The 21,814-nt window shown below is 46.0% G+C and overlaps 1 protein-coding gene across 3 annotated transcripts in view; it reads right to left on the bottom strand.

The window, feature by feature from the left end:
- Positions 1 to 21,814, bottom strand: part of KIF2A (kinesin family member 2A) — a 513,057-nt gene that overhangs the window by 253,785 nt on the left and 237,458 nt on the right. For all 3 annotated transcript variants that reach the window (XM_078675133.1, XM_078675134.1, XM_078675135.1), the window contains exons 7-9: positions 21,438 to 21,533; positions 6,909 to 6,963; positions 6,374 to 6,536 (exon numbers count right to left, since the gene is read on the bottom strand). In XM_078675133.1, the coding sequence (XP_078531259.1) occupies positions 6,374 to 6,536; positions 6,909 to 6,963; positions 21,438 to 21,533 (314 nt within the window). The remainder of the gene's footprint in view (positions 1 to 6,373; positions 6,537 to 6,908; positions 6,964 to 21,437; positions 21,534 to 21,814) is intronic.

Here is a 21,814-nt window from a genome sequence, read left to right as displayed (position 1 = left end):
TGGACCTATATATTTATCACGTTCTTCTAATTTAGCATTTCCAATGCACTACCCTATTTCTCGCCCTATACGTCTCTCAATATATCTTCTAGCCCAACTTTCTGACTCATCTCAAACTTCTTTCTACTACTCTTTTGAATTCACTACCCTATCTCTCACCCTATTCATCTATCATTATATCCTCTACACTCTTTTATCCCAAACCCCATACCACTACTATGGTCCCCAAAATAACCCTTTCTTGACTCTCTCCTACTCTACCCCTCCTTGCATCACCTGACACCTGTTTTACTATACCGATACCCAAAAACAAACCTTTCTAAACTCTTCCCTCTGACTCTTTCCCCGCAAAAACCCTTTTTACTCATCCAAAAGCCTCCTCCTACTACGACCTAAAAAAAAAATCCTTCACTCTGATCTTTCCACTATCCTTTTCAATAAAAATAACAGACTAACATCTTCAGTTCTCTAATTCCATATTCCACTATAATAATTCACCACTAATCCATTATGGGTTCCAGATTAGCGTACTACTCGCCAACAAAGCATTTCAACACCTCATCAGGGTTACAAGCGCTATATAAAAGCAAACCTTTTTTCATTTTTTTACCCCTCCCCAACCCTTCTCAATACAAATAACTGACTAACATATCCACCACTCAAATTACTTCATATTTCACTATACTAATTTTTAACACTAATCCTATATGGGTTCCGGAGTAGCCTACTACTCGCCAGAAAAGCGCTTCAACATCCCATCAGGGGTAACAGGCGCTATATGAATGCAAACCTTTCTTTCCCTACTATCCCTCCACTATCCTTCTCACTCCAAATCAAATCAATCAATGTACTTGTAAAGCGCGCTACTTACCCGTGAGGGTCTCAAGGCGCTGAGGGGAGGGGGTGCCGCTACTGCTCGAAGAGCCAGGTCTTGAGGAGTCTTCTGAAGGCGAGTAGGTATTGGGCCTGCCGTAGGTGGGTAGGGAGGGTGTTCCAGGTCTTGGCAGCGAGGTAGGAGAAGGATCTGCCGCCGGAGGTTGTTCATTGGATGCAGGGAACAGAGGCGAGGGCGAGGCTGGCGGAGCGGAGCTGGCAGGTGGGGGTGTAGAAGCGGAGTCTGCTGTTCAGGTAGGCTGGTCCGGCGTTGTGGAGTGCTTTGTGTGCGTGGGTGAGGAGCTTGAAGGTGATCCTCTTGTCGACGGGGAGCCAGTGTAGGTCTCTCAGGTGGGGGACGTTGACGATCAGTCGGGCGGAGGTGTTTTGGATGCGTTGTAGTCGTAGGTGTTTGGCTGGGATTCCTGAGTAGAGTGCGTTGCCGTAGTCCAGTCTGCTGCTGACGAGGGCCTGTGTCACCGTTCTTCTTGTTTCGGTCGGGATCCACTTGTAGATCCTGCGGAGCATGCGGAGGGTGTTGTAGCAGGAGGAGGAGACAGCGTTGACCTGTTTAGACATGGAGAGGAAGGAGTCGAGGATGAATCCTTGGTTGCGTGCATGGTCTGTGGGTGTCGGTGCTGCTCCCAGAGTGGTCGGCACCAGGAGTCGTCCCAGGCTGAGGGGGTGGGTCCGAGGAGGAGTACCTCCGTCTTGTCCGAGTTCAGCTTCAGACGGCTGTTTCTCATCCAGTCGGCGACAGCCTTCATTCCCTCGTGGAGGTTGGTTTTGGCGGTGTGCGGGTCCTTGGTGAGGGAGAGGATGAGCTGGGTGTCGTCAGCGTAGGAGATGATATTGAGGTCGTGTTGGCGGGCCACTTGTGCGAGGGGGGTATGTAGACGTTGAACGCCGCAGATGATGTCGGTGGCCTCGGATCGGAAGGGCGGGAGGCGGACGCTCTGGGTTCTGCCAGAGAGGAAGGACGTGGTCCAGTCAAGGGCCTTCTCTTGGATTCCGGCTTATAGGAGGTGTGTCTTTAGAGTGCGATGGCAGACCGTGTCGAAAGCGGCTGACAGGTCCAGGCGGATGAGGGCTGATGTTTCGCCGTTGTCTAGTTGGCGCCTGATGTAGTCTGTGGTGGCGATGAGGGCTGTCTAGGTACTGTGGTTTTGTCTGAACCCGGACTGGGACGGGTCCAAGATGTTGTTGTCTTCCAGGTGGCGGGCCAGTTGCATGTTGACGATTGTCTCGATGACCTTCGCCGGGAACGGGAGCAGGGAGGTGGGCCGGAAGTTCTTGAGGTCCTTGGGGTCCGCCTTGGGCTTCTTGAGGAGGGTGTTGATTTCGGCGTGTTTCCAACTTTCCGGGAATGTCGCTGTTTCGAAGGAGATGTTGATGACCTTCCGTAGTTGGGGTGCGATGGCAGCGTCTGCTTTGTTGAATACGTGGTGTGGGCACGGGTCTGAGAGAGATCTTGAGTGGATGGAGTTCATGACCTTGCGTGTCTCGTCGTCGTTGGACCAAGAGGTCAGGCGGTTGGCGCTGGTGGTGTTCACAGGGGAGGTGGGGTCTGGCGTAGTCGGGGCAGTCATGGTGTTGAAGCTGTCATGGATGTCAGTGATCTTGCGGTGGAAGAAGATGGCCAGTGAGTTGCACAGTTCTTGTGAGGGCAGTATTTCGTTGGCGCTGCGGTTGGAGAGTTCCTTTATGATGCTGAAAAGCTCTTTGCTGTCGTGTGCGTTGTTATCCAGGCGGTCTTTGAAGGAGGATCTCTTAGCTAATCTGATGAGGTGGTGATGACTGCGGGTGGCGTCCTTGTGGGCTGCGTGGTTGTCCGGAGTGCGTTCGTGGAGCCATATCTTCTCCAGTTTCCAGCATGCGCGTTTGGAGGTCTGCAGCTCATCGGTGAACCAGGTGGCTCTCTTGCTGGCGTGGTTGTTGGAGGGTTTCTTGAGTGGGGCGAGGGTGTTGGCGCAGTCGTTGATCCACTGTCTGAGGTTGCGGGCTGTGGTGTCTGGGTCGGTGGGTGGGTTTTGGGCGAGGGTGATGATCAGCTGGTCTTCAGTGACTTGCTTCAGCAGCGCCGAGGTAGCTGTTGGGTGCAGTGGTGTGTGGTTGGTTTATTGAAGGTGAAATCGATGCAGCGGTGATCGGTCCAGTGGAGCTCGGTGGTGTGGTCGAAGGTGACGTGGGTGCCTGTGGAGAAGACGGGGTTCAGCGGCGTGGGTGGGTGCGGTGACGAGTTGTCTGAGGCCGAGGTTGGCGAGGTTGTCAATCAGGGTGGCGGAGTTGGCGTCGTTGTTGTTCTCGAGGTGGAAATTCAGGTCCCCAAGGAGGATGTAGTCCGTGGAGGCGACTGCATGGGTGCTGGCGAGGTCGGCGATGGAGTAGCTGAATTGAGCGTGGGGTCCGGGAGGTCTGTAGATGAGTGTTCTTCTGAGGGCGGAGTTTGGGTCGGTGTGGATCCGGAAGTGCAGGTGTTCGGTGGTGTTGTCTGCGTGGGTGGCGACCTTGAGGGTGGACAATGGCTATTCCTCCTCCGATTCCGTTGGCGCGATCCCTGCGGGTGATCTTGTAGCCATCTGGGTTGGCTATGGCGATGTGGGGTGCCGAGGAGTCGTTCCACCAGGTCTCGGTCAGGAAGGCCATGTCTGGGGCGGAGGTGTCGAGCAGATCCCAGAGCTCAACTGCGTGTGGAGCGGGTGTTGAGGAGTATGCAGCGGAGGTGGTTGGGTCCAGTTCTTGGAGGTTTGGTGGCTCTGTCGCAGGTGAAGCTGCAGGTGTGGCAGAGAAAGGTCCGTGAGTCCGTTTCGGGGCGGCTTAGAAGCAGGTGTGGTTTCGGCCGGCATTGAGTGCGTAGAGGGTGCTGGCGTCGTAGCGGAGTCTGGTGTTGTGGCCTTCGCGGGATCCAGGGGTTCTGGCGATGTGCACGGTCCAGGCGCGGATGGGCGCAGACGGGCTTGCCTTTGGCGCGCCAGCGGCTCGGACGCTGCACGTGTCCGCTGCTCGGCCTCCATAAGAGGGGGATAGGGAGGGAGGAGAAGCTGGTAGGCGGGAGCGGGGTGGCTAATGGGGAGCCGGGGGGCGGGGTCACAGGGACGCAGCGGCAAGGAGCGGGAAACGGCGGAAAAACAGGCAGGCGGCAGGGAGCAGGTAGCTGGCGGCCATGTGGTGGCGTGGGGAGCGACCTGCCTGCGAGCAGGGTCAGAGATCGCTCCTACGCCACTGCGTGGCCTACTTAAGAGGGGGAGAGGGAGGGAGGAGCAGCTGGGAGCGTGGTGGCCAATGGGGACCGGGGCCGCAGGGGTGGGAAGGAGCGGGAAACTGCGGGAAAACAGGCGGGCGGCAGGGAGCAGGTACGAGGCAGCTGGCGGCCGTGTGGTGGCGTGGGGAGCGACCTGCCTGCGAGCAGGGTCAGAGGTCACTCCAAATAACTGACTAATATCCACCACTCAAATTACTTTCATATTTCACCATACTAATTCACCACTAATCCTTTATGGGTTTCCGGAGTAGCCTGCTACTCACCCAAAAAAGCGATTCAACACCCCATCAGGGGTTAGAAGCGCTATATAAATACAAACCTTCTTTCCTCTTCTATCCTTTCGAATCCAAATAACTGACTCACATATACACCACTTAAAATTTACTTGCATGTTTCACTAAACCAATTCAACACTAATACTCTATGGGTTCCGGAGTAGCGTGCTACTCGCCGAAAAAGCGCTTTGACGCCTCATCAGGGGTAGTAAGCGCTATAAAAATGCAATTACAATACAATATAATAACAAACATGACCGGGTTCGGTGCAGCCACTATTCAGTTGAACATCTTGTAATAATTGAAGTCCACTGTATGTATTAAAATGGCAGACTGCACTTACAATGCCTGGCATATCAACTTCAGGGTTTGTAGGGGTATCCTGCTCATGCAGGGGCACCCTCATACTTATAACCAAGCACCCTGCCCTCAGCATTGAAGAGGTTGCCAATTGTGTAAGGGTGGTGACCTTAGATCTGTCGAGAGAGGTACAAGCATCAACTCACACAGATTGCAATGGCAGGTCTGTAGTCAGAGTTTAAGTGGACTCCTATGGGTGGCACAATACATGCTGCAGCCCATGGGAGACCCCTGGTGCACCTATACCCTGGGTACCTTAGTACCATATACTAGGAACTTACAAGGGTACACCAGTAGCCAATTGTGGATGTACAAAAGTACTTACCATGGTCAGTTTAGGGAGAAAGCATAGTGAGTGGGGTACCGAGTAGCAGGATCCCAGTCAGACTAGGTCTAAAACATACTGACACTAAGCAAAAAGTAGGGGTAACCATGAAAGCAGATCCTATTTTCCTACAGGAACTTTATCTATGACTGAATTTAGCGTTTGTGGACTGATGCCCAGTGTAGCCAACTGCGATTGTGCAGTCCTTGAAGGATTTAATGATAATGTTCGTCCAACGATCTATGTCAAACACCTGTATAGTGTTACTAAGTTTTTATATAATTTATGCACTTGTGCTGTTATCAAATTATCCACATCAGGATGCCATGTGTACCCAACTAAGGCTGGCCATGTTGCTCCCTCATCGCTAAGGGGACCTAGTCTAATGTCATCTATTGCGTGTGGTAGGGCACCATCAAATAATTTCTGTGTTCTTGGTATGTGATATTTCTTCACATGGTGTGTAGTTTTTTGGAGCTTCATCTTGTGCGTAGTTGTGAAATAGCCTTGTAATGTGGTCTACTGCTTGGCATGTAACCCATGAATAGAATACTTCTGTCCATTATAGCAGAGTCAAAGTGTGAACTGAAAATCAGCAGCACAGCTAACCTAAGCAACTCGAGTGTTAATGACTTAGGCAATTGTGGTAACTTTATTCTAAGACAAATGAACATCCCTGGAAGGTGTCTATTTATTACCCGATAACACATCTGTATGCATGATACAATCCAACTACCTATTGTTTTCATTGATTACGAACACACAACACCTACAGATTCTCATTAATTAGTTTTGTCTAAGTATTAAGTCATGTTTTTTAACTGTGCAGATTTGATGGAAGACGTTTTGAAGTGTTCACTCCCCACCTTCTCCATTCCCATACCTTCACTATGGAAAACTAGCATATCCCAGCTGAACTATTGTAGAAGACCATGGAAAAGTGATCCTTCAAAAATGACTTGGCATTAGCATGAGATTAGTTCCACTTTTCTCGTGCCTTGTTCAATTTCCTCTCTTTTTTTTATACATTAATATAGCTGCATCACTCTTGCAAGCACTGGTTTTGCATCAAGATAAATATAAATATTTCTCTTTACCGATATGTAAGGATTTTGTTTTCCATTGTGTGTCGCAAATTTAACTCAGATGGAGTGAAAAAATCATTTCTAAACTAAGCATATGTTTCAACAGTAGTGGTTTATCCCAGTCTTTTATAACAAACAAAATTCATAAAGTAGAAAAGTAGGTCACCAGAAAATGAGCAACTACAGTGCATACCTGTAAACCATTTCATTCGGAGCCGTCTCATCAAAGGCATAGTCGAAGCGAAATGTTTGGTTTTCTAAGTACCTAGTTAAATCAACCTTTTGCTTTGGCTCATGTACCATCACCACATCTTTACTAGGGATTGTAATTACATCCAGGTCTTTCATTGTATTTTCTAAAAAATAAATAATAAAAAAACAATAATGTACATTATTATTTGAGAAGTGGAACACGTAAACAGCTCTTATTAAGCTTTGGGCTAGCAGCTATCAATTTACTTCTTAATAGAGTCTCACAGTCGTCAGTAGCTGTAGAGATATAGTGTTTTTTTTTTTACTTTAATAACGTTTTGCCAACATTGATGTCATGGTAAATTTGAAAGCCAGGCAACAAAGTGAAGCTTCTTCGCCTCCTATTACATTTTTTGGTTCCTCTGTTCCGTGGTGCTGCCTGTCCCCCTCATTCCTCTAAGGAAATTCGAGGATGGCACAAAACACTTAAAAAACATCAATGGCAATGTAAAAACAAAGAACTTAAAGTAGTATACCTTTTTTATTGAGAGGTCGTTTTCTAACGCAAACACATATTCGGTGTTCATCAATCTAGAAAGAAATCAAATAAGTCAGATGGAATGTAAGACGCGTGAAAACAAAATTACCCATGGAGCTTCTCAAAAGAAAATAAATATTGCAAAAAACATCATGTCTCTCTTCATTAAGGTAAGAAACCCTGAACATGCATGATCCTGGAACAAAAAAAAAAATCTCTTCAAGTGAAGACAAAAACTATAAGGAAGTAAAACCAATGTTTTCTTTCGGTTACTGACCTTTTAATAAAAATCGAGAAGCCAAGGAAGATCACAGTTGCAGCATTAAACACAAAGACTGATCTGGAGGACTTTGACGAGGAAGAACTTGGTGTTTGGCCAGATGGTGAAACTGGATGGAGCTGTTGAGGTACATTGGGTCTCGGTTGTATAGTACTTTGTAGGTGTGTGTGAGGAAATTAAAGAGGGCACATTTGTGGATTGGGAGCCAGTGGAAATCATTGAGGTGTTTGGAAATGCGCATGTGGTGTAGTAGTCTGAGAGTGAGACTTACTGCTAAGTTCTATATGAATTGAGGCCTCTAAGGGAGTCGGAGGTGATGCCAAAGTAGAGGACATTTTAATAGTCCATTGTGCTGGTGAGGAAAGCTTGCGTGACAGACCTTCGGATGTCCAGTGAGAGACAATTGAAAACTTTCATTAGCTTGAGGGTGTGACAGCTTGTCGATGCAAACGTGTTAACTTGGTTGGTTATCAAGCTTTGGTTAACAGGTTTTGGTTGTCAATTACAAATCCTAGGTTCCTTGCTAAGTTGGTCCTAACTCTGTGGGCCACCAGCCCCAAGACCAGAGGAAGGTGTAGTTTCCAAAAAGGACCAATTCAGTTTTATCAATGTCAAGTTTCAAGCAGCTGATTCTCATCCAGTCGCGACCTCAGACATGCTGCTGATGAAGTTTACTAGAGTGTTTTAGGTGTCCTTGTTTAGGGAGAGCATGAGCTGCATGTCACCGGCATATGAGAGGATGCGGAGTCCACATAAGTGGATTCTGTTGGCAAGAGCAGTCATATATATGCTGAAAAGTGTGGGGCACAGCAAGGATCCTTGATTGATCCGGATTGAGAAGGGCCCACAAGGTGGTTGGCGTTAAGGTGATCGGCTAGTCAAGCAATGATGAGCTTCTCAATGACTTTGGCTGGGTAGGGTATGATGGAGATGGGTCTGTAGTTGGCCAACCGCATGTGGTCTGGCGAGGATTTCTTAAGTAGGGGAAGGAAGGTGAGGTATTTCCAAGAGTCCGGGAAGGTGAGGATGGAGAGAGTCGCTGAGAATGGGCACAAGGGCTATTCAGATTGGCTCAAGTTGTTATGAGCAAGGATCCGAAGTGGCTCCGAAGTTTATAGAGCGGATGGTGTTAGTGGTTTCTGTAGGGACTGAGGGCTGGCCAGCAGGTTGAATGGATTACAGGGTGTTCTTGTGTGAGGAGATGGGGATTGTGCGGGGGGGGGTTCGAAGGTAGATGGGTTTCACTGGGGTGGTAATGTTGTAGATGTTGATATTTTGTTGGTGAAGCAGTGGGAGAGTTGGGAGCAGAATTCTTGGGACGGGGTGATGGGTGTGGAGCTGGCAAATGCGGATTTGAATTACTTCCCTAAGGCAAAGACTTCATATGGGGTTTGGAGCTGTTTTGGATCTGATTAATGAGGGTTAAGTGCTTGGGGGAAAGAGGGGGAGAGAGAGAGGGGGAGAGAGAGAAGAAAGAGAGAAGAAAGAGAGAAGAAAGAGAGAAGAAAGAGAGAAGAAAGAGGGAAGAAAGAGGGAAGAAAGAGGGAAGAAAGAGGGAAGAAAGAGGGAAGAAAGAGGGAAGAAAGAGGGAAGAAAGAGGGAAGAAAGAGGGAAGAAAGAGGGAAGAAAGAGAGAAGAAAGAGGGAAGAAAGAGGGAAGAAAGAGGGAAGAAAGAGGGAAGAAAGAGGGAAGAAAGAGGGAAGAAAGAGGGAAGAAAGAGGGAAGAAAGAGAGAAGAAAGAGAGAAGAAAGAGAGAAGAAAGAGAGAAGAAAGAGAAGAAAGAGAAGAGAAGAAAAGAGAGAAGAAAGAGAGAAGAAAGAGAGAAGAAAGAGAAGAAAAGAGAAGAAAAGAGAGAAGAAAGAGAGAAGAAAGAGAGAAGAAAGAGAAAAGAGAGAAGGGAGAGAAGGGAGAGAGAAGGGAGAGAGAAGGGAGAGAGAAGGGAGAGAGAAGGGAGAGAGAAGGGAGAGAGAAGGGAGAGAGAAGGGAGAGAGAAGAGAGAGAGAAGAAAGAGAGAAGAAAGAGAGAAGAAAGAGAGAAGAAAGAGAGAAGAAAGAGAGAAGGAAGCGAAGGGAGAGGGAGAGGGAGAGGGAGAGGGAGAGATCTTTTGTGTATTAGCTTTCTTGTGTCTTGGCCCAGGAGGTAGTTTTAAGAGGAGCGAGCGAGTCTGCACAGGTGGTGATCCATGTGTTTGTTGTGGAACAAGAAGTTTGGTGATCCAAACGTCTTTGGAGTTCTTGTTCCAATTGTACCAGGAGGTCTGATTGTGAGTGGTTCTAGACTGGTTAAGTAGATGTGGGCGAACACTGATGAAGGATTGGTCGGCCCAGGTGAGAGGGGTGGGCTGGTCCATCTGTGTGGGTGGGGTCATTTACTTGTTGAGCAATTCCTAGCTTAATCAGGTAATTCAGTAGATTGGTGGCATCAGTCTGGTCATCTAGGTATACGTTTAGGTCGCTGAGAATAAATTCAAGTGCCAGAGGGTAATGAGGTCCCTGAGTGTGGAGTTTAAGTTGGATACCAGTTTGGGGGACTGGCAGAGTACGATCCCTCCCAGGGTGGTGGTCCTAGACTGGTTTGAAGGCCAAGTATTCTAGATCAGCGGTGTTAGCTCAGGCGATTTAGCAGTTCTTTATCTAAGTAGACGACAGCAAGTCCTCTTCCAGGTTTTTTTGTTCTATTTAGTCGTGAGTTCTTGTTGCTGTAGGGGAATGGGAGCAAGTAGAGGACCATTGGAATGACTGGTGCTGATGCTGGATTAGACCAGGCTTCGGTGAGAAACAGTAGGCCCAAGCAGAGGTCGCACAGGAGCTTTCAAGCTTCTATTGCGACTTTGGTGACTGAGCAGGTGTTTAAGGAGTATGTGGGTGAGGGTGGTATATGTGTTGTGTATAGGTTGTCAAGCTGGGTGAGGTTGTGTGTAAGCAATGGGTGGTGGTGGTGGGTGGAGTGAGGGTGGGCAAGGTCCGGGGGAGCACTCCAGAAGCAGCAGGAGGAACAGACGAATGCACCTTTGTTTGAGTGGGGAAGGAATGAAAGCAGAGAGGGGAGAGGTGTACTGGGTTCATGGCAAGAAGGGCTTTCACCATGTAGCATCTCTGGCTATGATGAATGGCTGGCAAAGCTGGGTTCAAGGCTCTGGTTGAGGATGGGCGCAGACGAGATTGTCTTTGGCATGGCAGCGATGTATCCATGCTACTGCCATCAGTAAGAAGGTTCAGGAGTAGGGCTAGCACAGCATGGGAAAAGGTAGGCGGGAGCAGCTGCAGGAGGAGGAAAACAGGAGAAAGAGGAGCAGGTAAGTGTAATAGCATGAAAAAGGGTGAGGAAAGTAAAGCAAGGGTGGGAGAAAAAGAGACAATCCAAAGAAAAGTTAAAAGATAGCGAAAACAGGGCAAACGTTACAAATATAATAACCGTAAAGGGGTAAAAGTTTTTAAAAAAACTGAAAATGGGCAAAAGTAAAAAAGAGCTGAAAGGAACAAAAAGAGCAGCCAGGGCAAAAATGAAGAAAAAAAGTGAAACCAGGGAGAAAGAGGAAAAGAGTGAAAAGGCGTCAAAACGAGAGTCAAAAGTGAAAGATTAAAGTAAAGCAAAAGTGCAAGAAGTCAGGAGAGGACAGAAGGCAAAGTATGGTGGGAGCATAAGGAGAGTGAAGCAAGGAGAGTGAAGCAAGGAGAGTGAAGCAAGGAGAGTGAAGCAAGGAGAGTGAATCAAGCAGAGGGCCAAAAAGGCCAGGCCAGGCCTGGTCAGAGGACCGGGCACTTCCAAGCAGGTAAGGCGGTCAGGCATTACCAATGAAATAAGCCTGCAAAACGTGACTGTCATGTAGTTCCCACTAATCTTTAGGATCTGCATGTTTGTGGACAACAAACTTTGGGTGAGGTGCTTAGACTGATTCCATGCTCCCCCACAGTATATGTTGGCCTAGAGACCAGAAAGCTCACAGTGCTGCCACAAGCCCCCCTAACCTAAATAGGAAGCAAATGGTTTCTGGCAACCACTGAACAGGACAACCCTGACCCCTCAGGGATCGTGGTACAGATCTAGAAACCCTTTTGCTCAGGTACTCGTGCGTTCTTGTTCTCAGAGAAATATACAGAGAATACACGAGACTCTCTTCAATATATTTATTGAACCAACGTTATTCTTGTAGAGAATACATGTGCTGCGATAATCAGTAGACTGAAGCATATTAAGTTTTAATTAATTATTATTGGGGAGAGGGGTTGGCCTAACGGCTAAGGCGCTCGACCTCGGACCTGGGGATCTGGGTTTGAGTCTCGGTAACGACGCCAAAAACCCCCTGTGATTCTGGGCAAATCACTTAATCTCCCCGTGCCTAAAAATTAAAGTCTGTCCTCATGTAACGTAACTGGTGCTATGTAAAGCGCTCTGACAACTGATTCGGTTCGATTCTAGTTAGCGCTATATAGAACTCTGCAAAAAAAAAAAAAAGTTATTACAAGCACAAAAATAGTAAATAGCCGGTTTAGTTCCACCATGGTACTAAAACAGTGTATATAAACTGGCATTTGAAAACAAGTTAACGATTAGGCGTACTCCTATTATGCAATCCCTACCCTATGTGTTTCTAGGGTGTGTGTGAGTGCTTAGCCAAAAATCCCCCACAAGATGATCCAACCCCATTACTTGGTGGGACAGAATGTAGGACTCACGTGTTGATCATAAACTGGACACCGCTCACGGAGATTATAGACTGGTGCTTGGAGAAACATCAGCATGCAGGGACCTCTTGATCACAACAGAAGTGTCTCCTCTGCCTAACCCCTGGAAATGCTTATTTATCTATACTACTATAATAAAGGAAGAACTTTCAGCCTTTGAGGCTGGTAAACTCGGGAACCACAGCTCCAATCCACACACCCGATACACCGTTGGAATCGCCAGGGTGTGTAGATGGTTATAGGCTATATAAATTTTTAAAAAAACGTTATTTAAAAGTAGTCCCTCCGAAGTACGGCCGGCCGCGACGTGCCTGCTCACGTCAGGAGCGGCGTTCAGGAGCGCGACGAGGAGCGGCGGACATGGCGCGGGGGAGGAGCTGTGACGTGAGGAGCAGCGGACAGGCAGGAGGAGCGGCGGCTCAGGTAAGGGGACCCATGTCGGGGCAGGCGGGGTTCGGCGCAGGCGGGGGTCGGGGCAGGCGGGGGCCCGGGCTGCTGCACAATGTCGGGGCAGGCGGGGGTTGGGGAAGCCCGTATCCCCACGAACAAGGTTCGGGACGGGCTGCTAGTTTATAATAAAAAGGATCCTTGCGAAGTATATACAGATTAGTACTGCTATGGGTTTGCAGTTAGCCCTGCTGCCCCATGGATGGTATAGAATAACATTGTACACAGTGTGCAAAGGCCTTGTACTCTGTATTCGATGCATCATGATAATGTTGTGCAAAGTGTGTAAGCAAAGCTGTTTCAGAGAAACAAATCAACATTGTCACACACTTGAATATCTGCAAAAGGTTATCGTAAAATGTTATTGCGCAGAAAGAGGGTAATCTAAGAAAATTTGCAGCGTTGCTGTGTGGACCTAACCCAGGCATATAACATGACAAGACCAATGGCATTCATAAGGCTGTAAGAACCAGCACATAAAATTAGGGTAAGCACCTTTTCTTGCCATTTAAAGCTGTAGATTCACATGCTTTGCTGCCATCTAGTGTTGGGTCCGGAACTTTGCAAGTTGTTTTTCTCCTAAGAAGTCTTTCCAGTCACGAGGAAGGCGAATCCTCCTTTCGGTGATAGTGCGCAAGGGCATCAACTCCATTGTTAGATTGTTTTCCGGCAGAGGGTGAGAATGTAGTTAGTAACGGTAGACTTGAGATATCCATGCATATTTATGTAAGATAAGAAAGAACTGCAACCGGTATGGGTACCCAGGGAGGCGGGTGGGCGTGTGTGAATTTACAGCTCTACATGCCAAGAACAGATGCTTACTGGGTAAGTAACATTTTCCGTTTGAGGCATGTGAGCTGTAGATCACATGCTTTGCATAGACTATACAGAAGTATTCTCCCAAAGCAGTGGCTAACCTGTAGCTGTTGCAGTTATTTGAAAAAGTGTTTTAAGAACTGCCTGGCCTACATTAGCTTGTTGCCTCGCTAACACATCTACACAATAGTGTTTGGTGAATGTGTGCGGTGTAGACCATGTTGGTACCTTACAGATGTCAGCTAAGGGAATATTCCCTAAGAAGGCCATAGTTGCTCCTATTTTGCGAGTGGAATGCGCTCTAGGGGGTAATGTCAATTTTGTTTTGCTTTTGCATAACATGTTTGTATACATTTAACAATCCATCTTGCAATATCTGATTAAGAAATGGGATTTTCTTTGCGTAGTGGAGAAAAAGCAACAAAGAGCTGCTTTGTTTTACGAAAATCTTTTGTTCTTTCTACATTGTATATTAGAGCTCTTCTAACATCAAGTGCATGTAGAGCTCGTTCTGCTACTGAATCAGGTTGAGGAAAGAACACAGGTAACTCAACTTACTGATTGATGTGAAAAGCAGAAACCACTTTTGGAAGAAATCTGGGATTGGTTCCAGGACCACCGTGTCATTGTGAAGTTGAAAGAAAGGCTCTTGAATAGTTAGAGCCTGGAGTTCACAAACTCTCCTTAAGGAAGTGATTGCAATAAGAAAAGCAACCTTCCATGAGAGAAATTGTAGTGGACACCTGTGCATTCGTTCAAAAGGTGGTCCCATTAGCCTTGTAAGGACTCCGTTCAAGTTCCATACTGGTGCAGATGGAGCTCTTGGTGGTATTACTCTTTTTAGACACTCCATAAAGGCTTTAATCACTGGAACTCTGAATAGAGATAAGTGTTGTCTGTTTTGTAAATATGCAGCTACTGCTGCTAAATGCAATCAAACTGATGCATAAGCTAATCCAGATTGTAAGTGTGATAATAGACGAAATGTTGTACTGAAGAATTAAGGGGATTGATATTGTTATTTTTACAATATATATAAAAAAAATTCCACTTTGCTGCATAACATACCCAGCCTCCTTTAGAATATACATAGTCTGGTGGTAACTGTAAATAACCAAACTATGACTTCAGGAGCCAAATTGCGGGGTTGAGTTCCTTGGGACTTGGATGCCTGATTTCTCAATGGCTCTGAGTGAGGCGATTGGAGTTGAAATGCAGCTTTTGGTGTGGGACTACTGACAGCTCCAGCAGGGTGGTAAACCAGGGTTGACAACAGTGTGAGGGATGTTTGCCTGAGCTTCAGAACTACCAGCGGAATGAGTGGGAGAGGAGGTAAAGCGTAGGCAAATATCTCTGACCAGTTCATTCATAGAGCATTGCCTTTGGAGAGCGGGTGTGGGAACCTGGAGGCGAAGCTTGGGCATTTAGTGTTTTGAGTTGTGGCTAACAGGTCTATGTGAGGAAATCCCCATTCCTGATAGTAGGGAAGAAGAATTTGGGGATGAAGTTCCTACTTGTGGATTTGCTGTCTCGGACTGCTGAGAAGGTCTGCAATTTGATTGTTTACTCCTGGGAGGTGTTGCGCTTATATAGATTTTGTGATATATGGCCCATTTCCAAATGGATTGTGCTAGGCGTTTCAGTTAGGGTGTGTGTTTCCCCCCTGTTTTTAGGTCTCGCCTGAGCCAACGCACATGCGCTGCGAGACTTTTTGTAAGGCAGCTTCAAAATCTGACCACATGCTCATGCGTGTGATTTGTTTTTGGTCAGAGGTGGCCTTTGCGTGCATTTTGTTTTTAAGAAAGACAGCACGCAATTGAGCAAAGGCGGGTGCATGTCCCACCTTTGCTCCGGCCATGGCCTATTGTTTGCGGTTACCTGCACAGGCACCATCTGTTTAAATTATCATGCACAGACGTGTGCGCGATAATTCAAAACAGATGTCTCGCTGTGGCGCGCATCAATCGCATGCTTGCCCCTTCCTGTTACAATGTATCCAGCCTGTCAACCAAGGGAATGCCAGCAATATTTTCTACATATTTTTTTCAGTATCCTATGAATGTTATTTGACGACAGCTAGCCACAGCAATGTGAGGTCTACTGATATGTCTGCAGTTAAATATAAACCTTTAACAAAGGTGACTCCACAACGATCTTGGGAAAGGCAATTACTGTGTGTTAATGTGTATATTCAGCGGTTAGTGTGCCTACAAATGTTTGTTACACTTCGAAATCATTAGGTGGTGATGACGATGATTGTTACCATGCTAAAAATATCCCGAGAGCGATCTAATTCTGCACTTACATTGAGTTATAGTTATTTGGTAGTATTTTTAAGCTATGGCACTCAGTTAGTTTAAGGGACTTTGTATAGTCTGCATTGGAAACTGTTGGATCGCTCTTTTGTTGACGTCTTGGAACAAGACATGACAGTGTTATTGTAATTGCTGAGCTGATAATGTCCATCCTAATCTGCTAATATCTATATGGAGGCCGTTGTCCTCTTCTTGTCATGCTGCTGCCCCTCTCGAAACACACACTCTCACTCACACACACACACGCACGCACTCACTCACTCACACACACACACACACCCTCGCAAATACACCCTTCAGACACACACACTGTCACACAAACTCACACACACTCACACTCTCTTACATACACTTTCACACACACACTGTCTCACATTCGCACTTACTCTCACACTCTTCCCCCATTCGCTCTCTCTCATGCTCCACCCAACCCCCCCCCTCCATGCTAGTGCGGAAGCATGAACGGGGCGCCGTGAAAGCATGACCTGGGACTTTGTCACTTCGGTTGAAGACTTCTATACTTTTGAAGTTGAGTTCAGCGTGACGCCCCTTAATTTCCAGACAGCGATGACGTCACAGATGACTAGCACAAATTAACTGTCAATCACTGAGAGGCGCAGGCCACCATTTCTTATTTCTGTGTCATGCCTCAGCAAAGTGCTTCTCCCAGCTTTGCAGTGGGAGGGGCATTGTGTGGCTGCCGATGTAGGAACAAGTTTTGAATTACCATTTATGTAGCCGTTAATTACAAATCAGCCCAGCCAATTATAGCGCAGGCCCCATCCAGCCCCTGTCATTGAAGAACAATGCAGTTTCATGCATGGGGCGCGTGCTCTCTGCTCTGCGGAGCTCAGCACGCAGAGCGTTCCTTTATTCAACATATACAAGAGAGAGGCCTGGAAATTCATTTTGTCACATTGTTGACTAAAGCATATGGTGTTTCCCATTTATGTTGCACGTAACGCATATTAAAGAAAGGTCAGCGCATGGCCCCCATCCCGAGCCTCATTAGGCTACAGGGGCCACATCCCCTGGAGTGGAATTGAACTAAAAAGGAGAGGGGCCATCATCCCCCGGGGCCACAGGTGGGTGCCCCATTGCCTACAAGGGGCACCCTCAAACCACCGGTTGGGGATTGCTGGGGGAGCCCCAGGCCCCCATGGCCCCAGCTGGTTCCCTGCAAGATGCGGGATCAGGCATTTCTCCTGCTTGGAGGAAGCAGCTGTGTTTTGTATGCTCCCTCCACATGGAAGCAATATCTGTTCAAATTAGTGATAGTAATGTATATTTCATGGAACTCCACCATAATACTGCAATTTAACTTGAAATAACAAAGAGGGAAATGGGGCACCACACTAATGATTTAGTAAGAATAACAATCATTGGCATAGCCAATAGGTCTCGCCTTTGGGACCTTATAAGTGTTTAGTTATGCAGCACAATATCCCTGGTGCAACAACATTAACTGTTGCATGGCTAAGCACTTATAAGGTCCCAAAGGCGAGACCTATTGGCTATGCCAATGCTTGTTGTATGTAGTACTTAGCTGTCATGTTGGCTGTGTGGACTAAGACAGTTTTGCCTATAAGGTGAGTTTGAAAGGCTTTGAGCGCTAGAAACACTGCTAGTAGCTCTAGGTGATTGATATGTAGGCTCCTGTACTTTAGAGTCCACAATCCTTGGATTATGGACTCTAAATATAGGTAGATGAGCGCCCCAACCAGTCAGCGATGCGCCTGCTGTTAGAAACGTCTGTGGAGCAGGGTTGAGAAAGGGCCGCCCTTTGGATACATTTTGTGGGTTCCACCACAGCAGAGAGCGATGGGTGCGACCATCTACCAACACTAGATCAGTTAACTGACCCTAACTGGCATTTTCAAAGGGGACACGTGAAGTCTTTTGTGGGGAACAATTATAATGCAAGACTCCATCATGCCTAGCAGTTTCATAAAAACTCTTGTTGGCAATGATTGGTTGGGCAAGTCATTGCTTTTTGGGGTGGAGGGAAAGACGTGGGGCAGAAGCCTTGCCTCGACCTTTGTGGTTAACTCTATATCCTCCCCTAAAGAAACCCCTTGTAGAGGAAGATTGACTGTTGCCTTTGTAAGAGTTAGCAGTACTGTCTGAGGACATGGGTTTTGACCCTCTGCGGTAGAAGGAGCGTCGAAAGGAGCCCCGATTAGAGGGAGCCTGCAGAACTTCCATAGACTTGTCTACCTCAGTGTCTTTTTTAATTTTGTATGTAATTTTTTATGAATTGACTTATCTACTTCGGGTCCGAAGAGATGTTCCTTGTCAAAAGGAGTATTTAAAATGGCCTGTTGTACTTCTGGTTTGAAACCAGAAATCCTCAACCATGTAGGTCTTCTTAGTAACATGCTAGTGTTGTTCTCTCTGGCGGCGGTGTCTGCAGCATCTAAAGCGCATCTTATTGAGGAACTGGATATGAGCTTTCCTCCCTGGCCTAAATTCTGGGCTTTTGCTTTGTGCTCATCTGGGAGGTGTTGTAGCAATTGCTCCATTTTGTCCCAGTGTGCCCAATCATACCTGGCTCGCAGGACCAGGGTGTTGGCAATGTGCCAATGATTTGCTGCTTGGGCGGCTACTCGTTTACCAGAGGAGTAATCGTTTGGACTCCTTGTCTGGAGGGGGAGCATCACCTGTAGTCCGTGAATTGGCCCATTTACTAGCATTAGAGACCATCAAAGAGTCCAGTGGTAACTGTCCTTTAATAAAGACCGGATCTGAGGGAGCAGATTTGTATTTTCTATCAATCCTGGGGGTGAGAATGCGAGCTCACACAGGATCTTTAAAGATGTCGTTGGCATGTCTCACATGCCTTTAATGAAACTGTTGCATTTCTTAACTGGGAAATGTCCCTCAAAGGCACTGCTTGTGTCCAAATGGGAATCAACGTCAATCAAAGTTCAAAATGTTGCTGCAAAACGTTTTTTATTCAAATCGACGTAATCTTTATAATTCCATTAATTAATCCAATCATTCATGTGATAACTTGCATTAATGAAGCATAGTAATACGGTCCAAGTAATCCCCAATGCCCTTCATCAGTGGGTGTGTCTCTAGAAAAATCATAAAGGCAAAAATGAAACGGCAGAACCAAATGGTGGGTTGCCACATTTTCCCTATGTATGTGGTTCTCAAACTCCTTTGTGGAGTGACATGCTACATGCAGTTATGTAACATAGACCAAACTTGCAAAAAATGAAGCAACATGCTGAATGCAGTTATATGGCATGAACCAAACTTGCTGAAAACTGAACAAAAACTTTACAACGATTTAAATAAAAAACGTTTTGCAGCAACATTAAGTTGATTCCCATTTCGACACAGGCAGCACATTTGAGGGACGTTTCCCGGTTGTGAAACGCAACAGTTTCATTATATTATACATCCAAAGTCAGAGAATTATACATCGTTATACGCCATTAAAGTAGTAAACTTATTCATATAAAGAGTACTTGAACTTTGGATTACTCGCACGGGTGCCAGACTCATTACTTCATCGTGCCTTTAAGCATAGGTAGAGTGTGACTAGCCCTTTGTGTGGTACGGAGCATTTCAAATAGGAAATCTTCCTCTATAGATTCCTTGTGTAACTGACCCAATGATATTCTGCAGCTCTAGTGAGTAATTCTAGATATCCTACATTGTCGTCAAGAGGGGAAGGCTTGGCAGGGTAAAGATCAGGGTTGTTATCTGTAGGTGAATCTGTGTGATAATCCTTCCAGGGGTCTACTGGTAAAATAGTGCACCCCATCTCCATCATCATCAACGTCTGGTGGGGGAGGAGAGTTAGTTGGTTTAATCAGTAAATGATGCAAAGGCGGAGAGGTTGGTGTAGGGGAACATGGTAAAAGCTGAGAGTTAGTGCGCACATTCTTCCTCTTGAAAGGAATAAAGAAAGGTGTGTCCTCTGACTCAGGTTTGCGTTTCAGAGGTGACTTCGTAAGAACACATCCTGTATCTGGATTTATATAAAGTTACTTTTGTTTTGGGTCCGATTTGGGTGTTGGGACGTCGAAAATCAGATCCTGCAGCTTCAGAGGAACAGCTTTAGGTTTTCGGCACAGAGGATTTCGGTATTTGGGTAGAATCACTTTTCAGCGCTGAAGGTTTCAGTGTCGAAGGAGGCTTTGTTTTTAGTGTCAACGATTTTGGCCCCTAAGCTGTTTTCGTCTTCAAGCCTGAAGGTTTCAGCTCTGTGCCAGATTTTGGCAGACTCGATCCCGAGCCGGAAGGCTTAGAGACGTGTTTCGGTGCCAAGCCAGGGAGCAGGGCATCAGAAACATTGTGTAAGTGCTGACCGTGGCTCGAAGGTGGGGGTGGGACCGAAGCCTTTTGTTTCGGCTGAGTTGAAGTTTGGGTTAAGGGGTGTTCAGTATTCACAGTACATTGACCATGTGACAAGTCTTCTTCCAAATTGGAGTCCGATTCTGGAATGGAGACAAGTACCCCATTGTTCTTCCTCGGCAACCTTGTGCGTAGAATTCGTGCTCGGATACTCCACCAAGGATGTCCGGCATGTTTTTAATGTTTTGACTCTGGATCTCGCGATGTTGAGCCCGATGATCATGGAGCGTTTTTGTCCGAACCCGATGGCCGAAAAAAACAATCTAACAATGGAGTCGTGCCAATGCACACGATCACCGAAAAGAGGAGTCACCTAACTCATCATTGGAAAGACTTCTTCAAAGAAAAACAACTTGCAAACATCCTGACCCAACAGTATATGGCAGGAGTATGCAAAGCATGTGATCTACACCTCACATGCCTGAAACACAAAGTTTCAGAGAATAAAAGCACTGCACTGAAAAAGTGCTTATGAATAATTTGAAATAGTTCTAGAAGGCACTGGGAGGGCTGTCAGCATACGCATCCTGGGATTTTCATTTCCGCCTGAGAAAGGTTTGTCCCTTGGTGCAGAGTTTAAGAGCACACTAGAGAAGCAGGTTTGGTTAAATGACGACAGGTTTTAGAAGACCGTGATTTTCGGTCTTTGCTTTGAGGGAGTAAACGTTATTTATAGGTATTTCTGACATTTACATCACTGTGTTTGGGGGAGTGGAGAATCTAAAGTCTCCCTTCCTGCATTTCAATTGGGTCTCCCAGTTGGCTGTTAACAACAAATGGGCTCCACCAGGACACAAGTAGTGTTGAATGTTTTGAAGGTTATACAAAGGATGATACAGCAACCATACACACCAGATTTAATTTCAGAAATAAACATAACAGAGACAAGTGCCACTATCAGGTAAGATAAGAAATAAAACTACAGTCTGGGGAACCACAATTACATAGGTAAATGCAGCAGACTGGCCTGGGCCAAATTTAGTCTGATTTCTAAAAGTGAAAGGTGAATCCCTACTTATGTGGCCTGCAACCTGCCAGTTGATGGTCCGGCACATCATTGCTTAACAGGACTGGTGCAGTTGGGACATCAGAATCCATTATAATACCTTTGTTAGAATTTGTTGGTTAGAGATCAATTTATAACCCATCTCAGCACAGAATTAGGAAGGGCTTTTTCAGCAAGGGTCAGACTATATTCCATTTTTGTGGTATACAACAAACTTTAAGGCAAAGTATCATCTAACCATAAGGTGATGAACTGCTAAAATGTACTGACTGCGTTCTCAAAAGACAGACTGAATGATGATGCAAATAATATAGTTTAGGATGCCTTTCTTAGTTTTTAGGGATGCCTTTGTGATGTGAAGCAAATGCTACAACCAACAATAAGTAGGATATAATGCCTCACTTTGTGTACTAGTTTCTATTTATGTAGCATTTGATGAACCCTGATCTGTAAGATACATGGGACTGAGCATGGCCAACAGGTTATACAGAAGAAATTGAATTGTACTTTTTCAAACTTGTATTTCTTTTCCCTTTTGACCGGAGGACGTAGAACACACAAAACTACAATTATAATTAAAATAACAACAAAAAATAAATAAACTTACTGCATCAGCCGTGGTCAGCGGTCGATAATCCAAACTTCCCCTAAAATCTCTAATCATATACATAATTTCGTAATTTGGCACTGTAGTGTCGACTTCCTGTAGAAAAATTAACAAACGAATGTCAAAACAACTGTAAAAATAAAAGAGGAATCAATTGATTCTATCACTTATGATTTTGAAGTTAAGAAAAGCAAAATATACATTGACAACTTCAAGTGTTTAACCTCTTCTCTCTCCTTTTAGTCCAAACTAATTATGGTCTGCTAACTGTACAACATGTTAAAGTGCAGCTCTGCAGTTCATCAGAGTGTCTGTTACATGAACTTTGTCTCTGACCTATACAAAATTTCACACAGGTGCTATAGAACAGGCTTTAA

The sequence above is a fragment of the Lissotriton helveticus genome, chromosome 2_1 (assembly GCF_964261635.1).
Source record: "Lissotriton helveticus chromosome 2_1, aLisHel1.1, whole genome shotgun sequence".
In the NCBI taxonomy this organism is placed as follows: domain Eukaryota; kingdom Metazoa; phylum Chordata; class Amphibia; order Caudata; family Salamandridae; genus Lissotriton; species Lissotriton helveticus.
The sequence above is the reverse complement of the archived record's forward strand: the minus strand, read 5'-3'. Positions and strand labels throughout refer to the sequence as shown.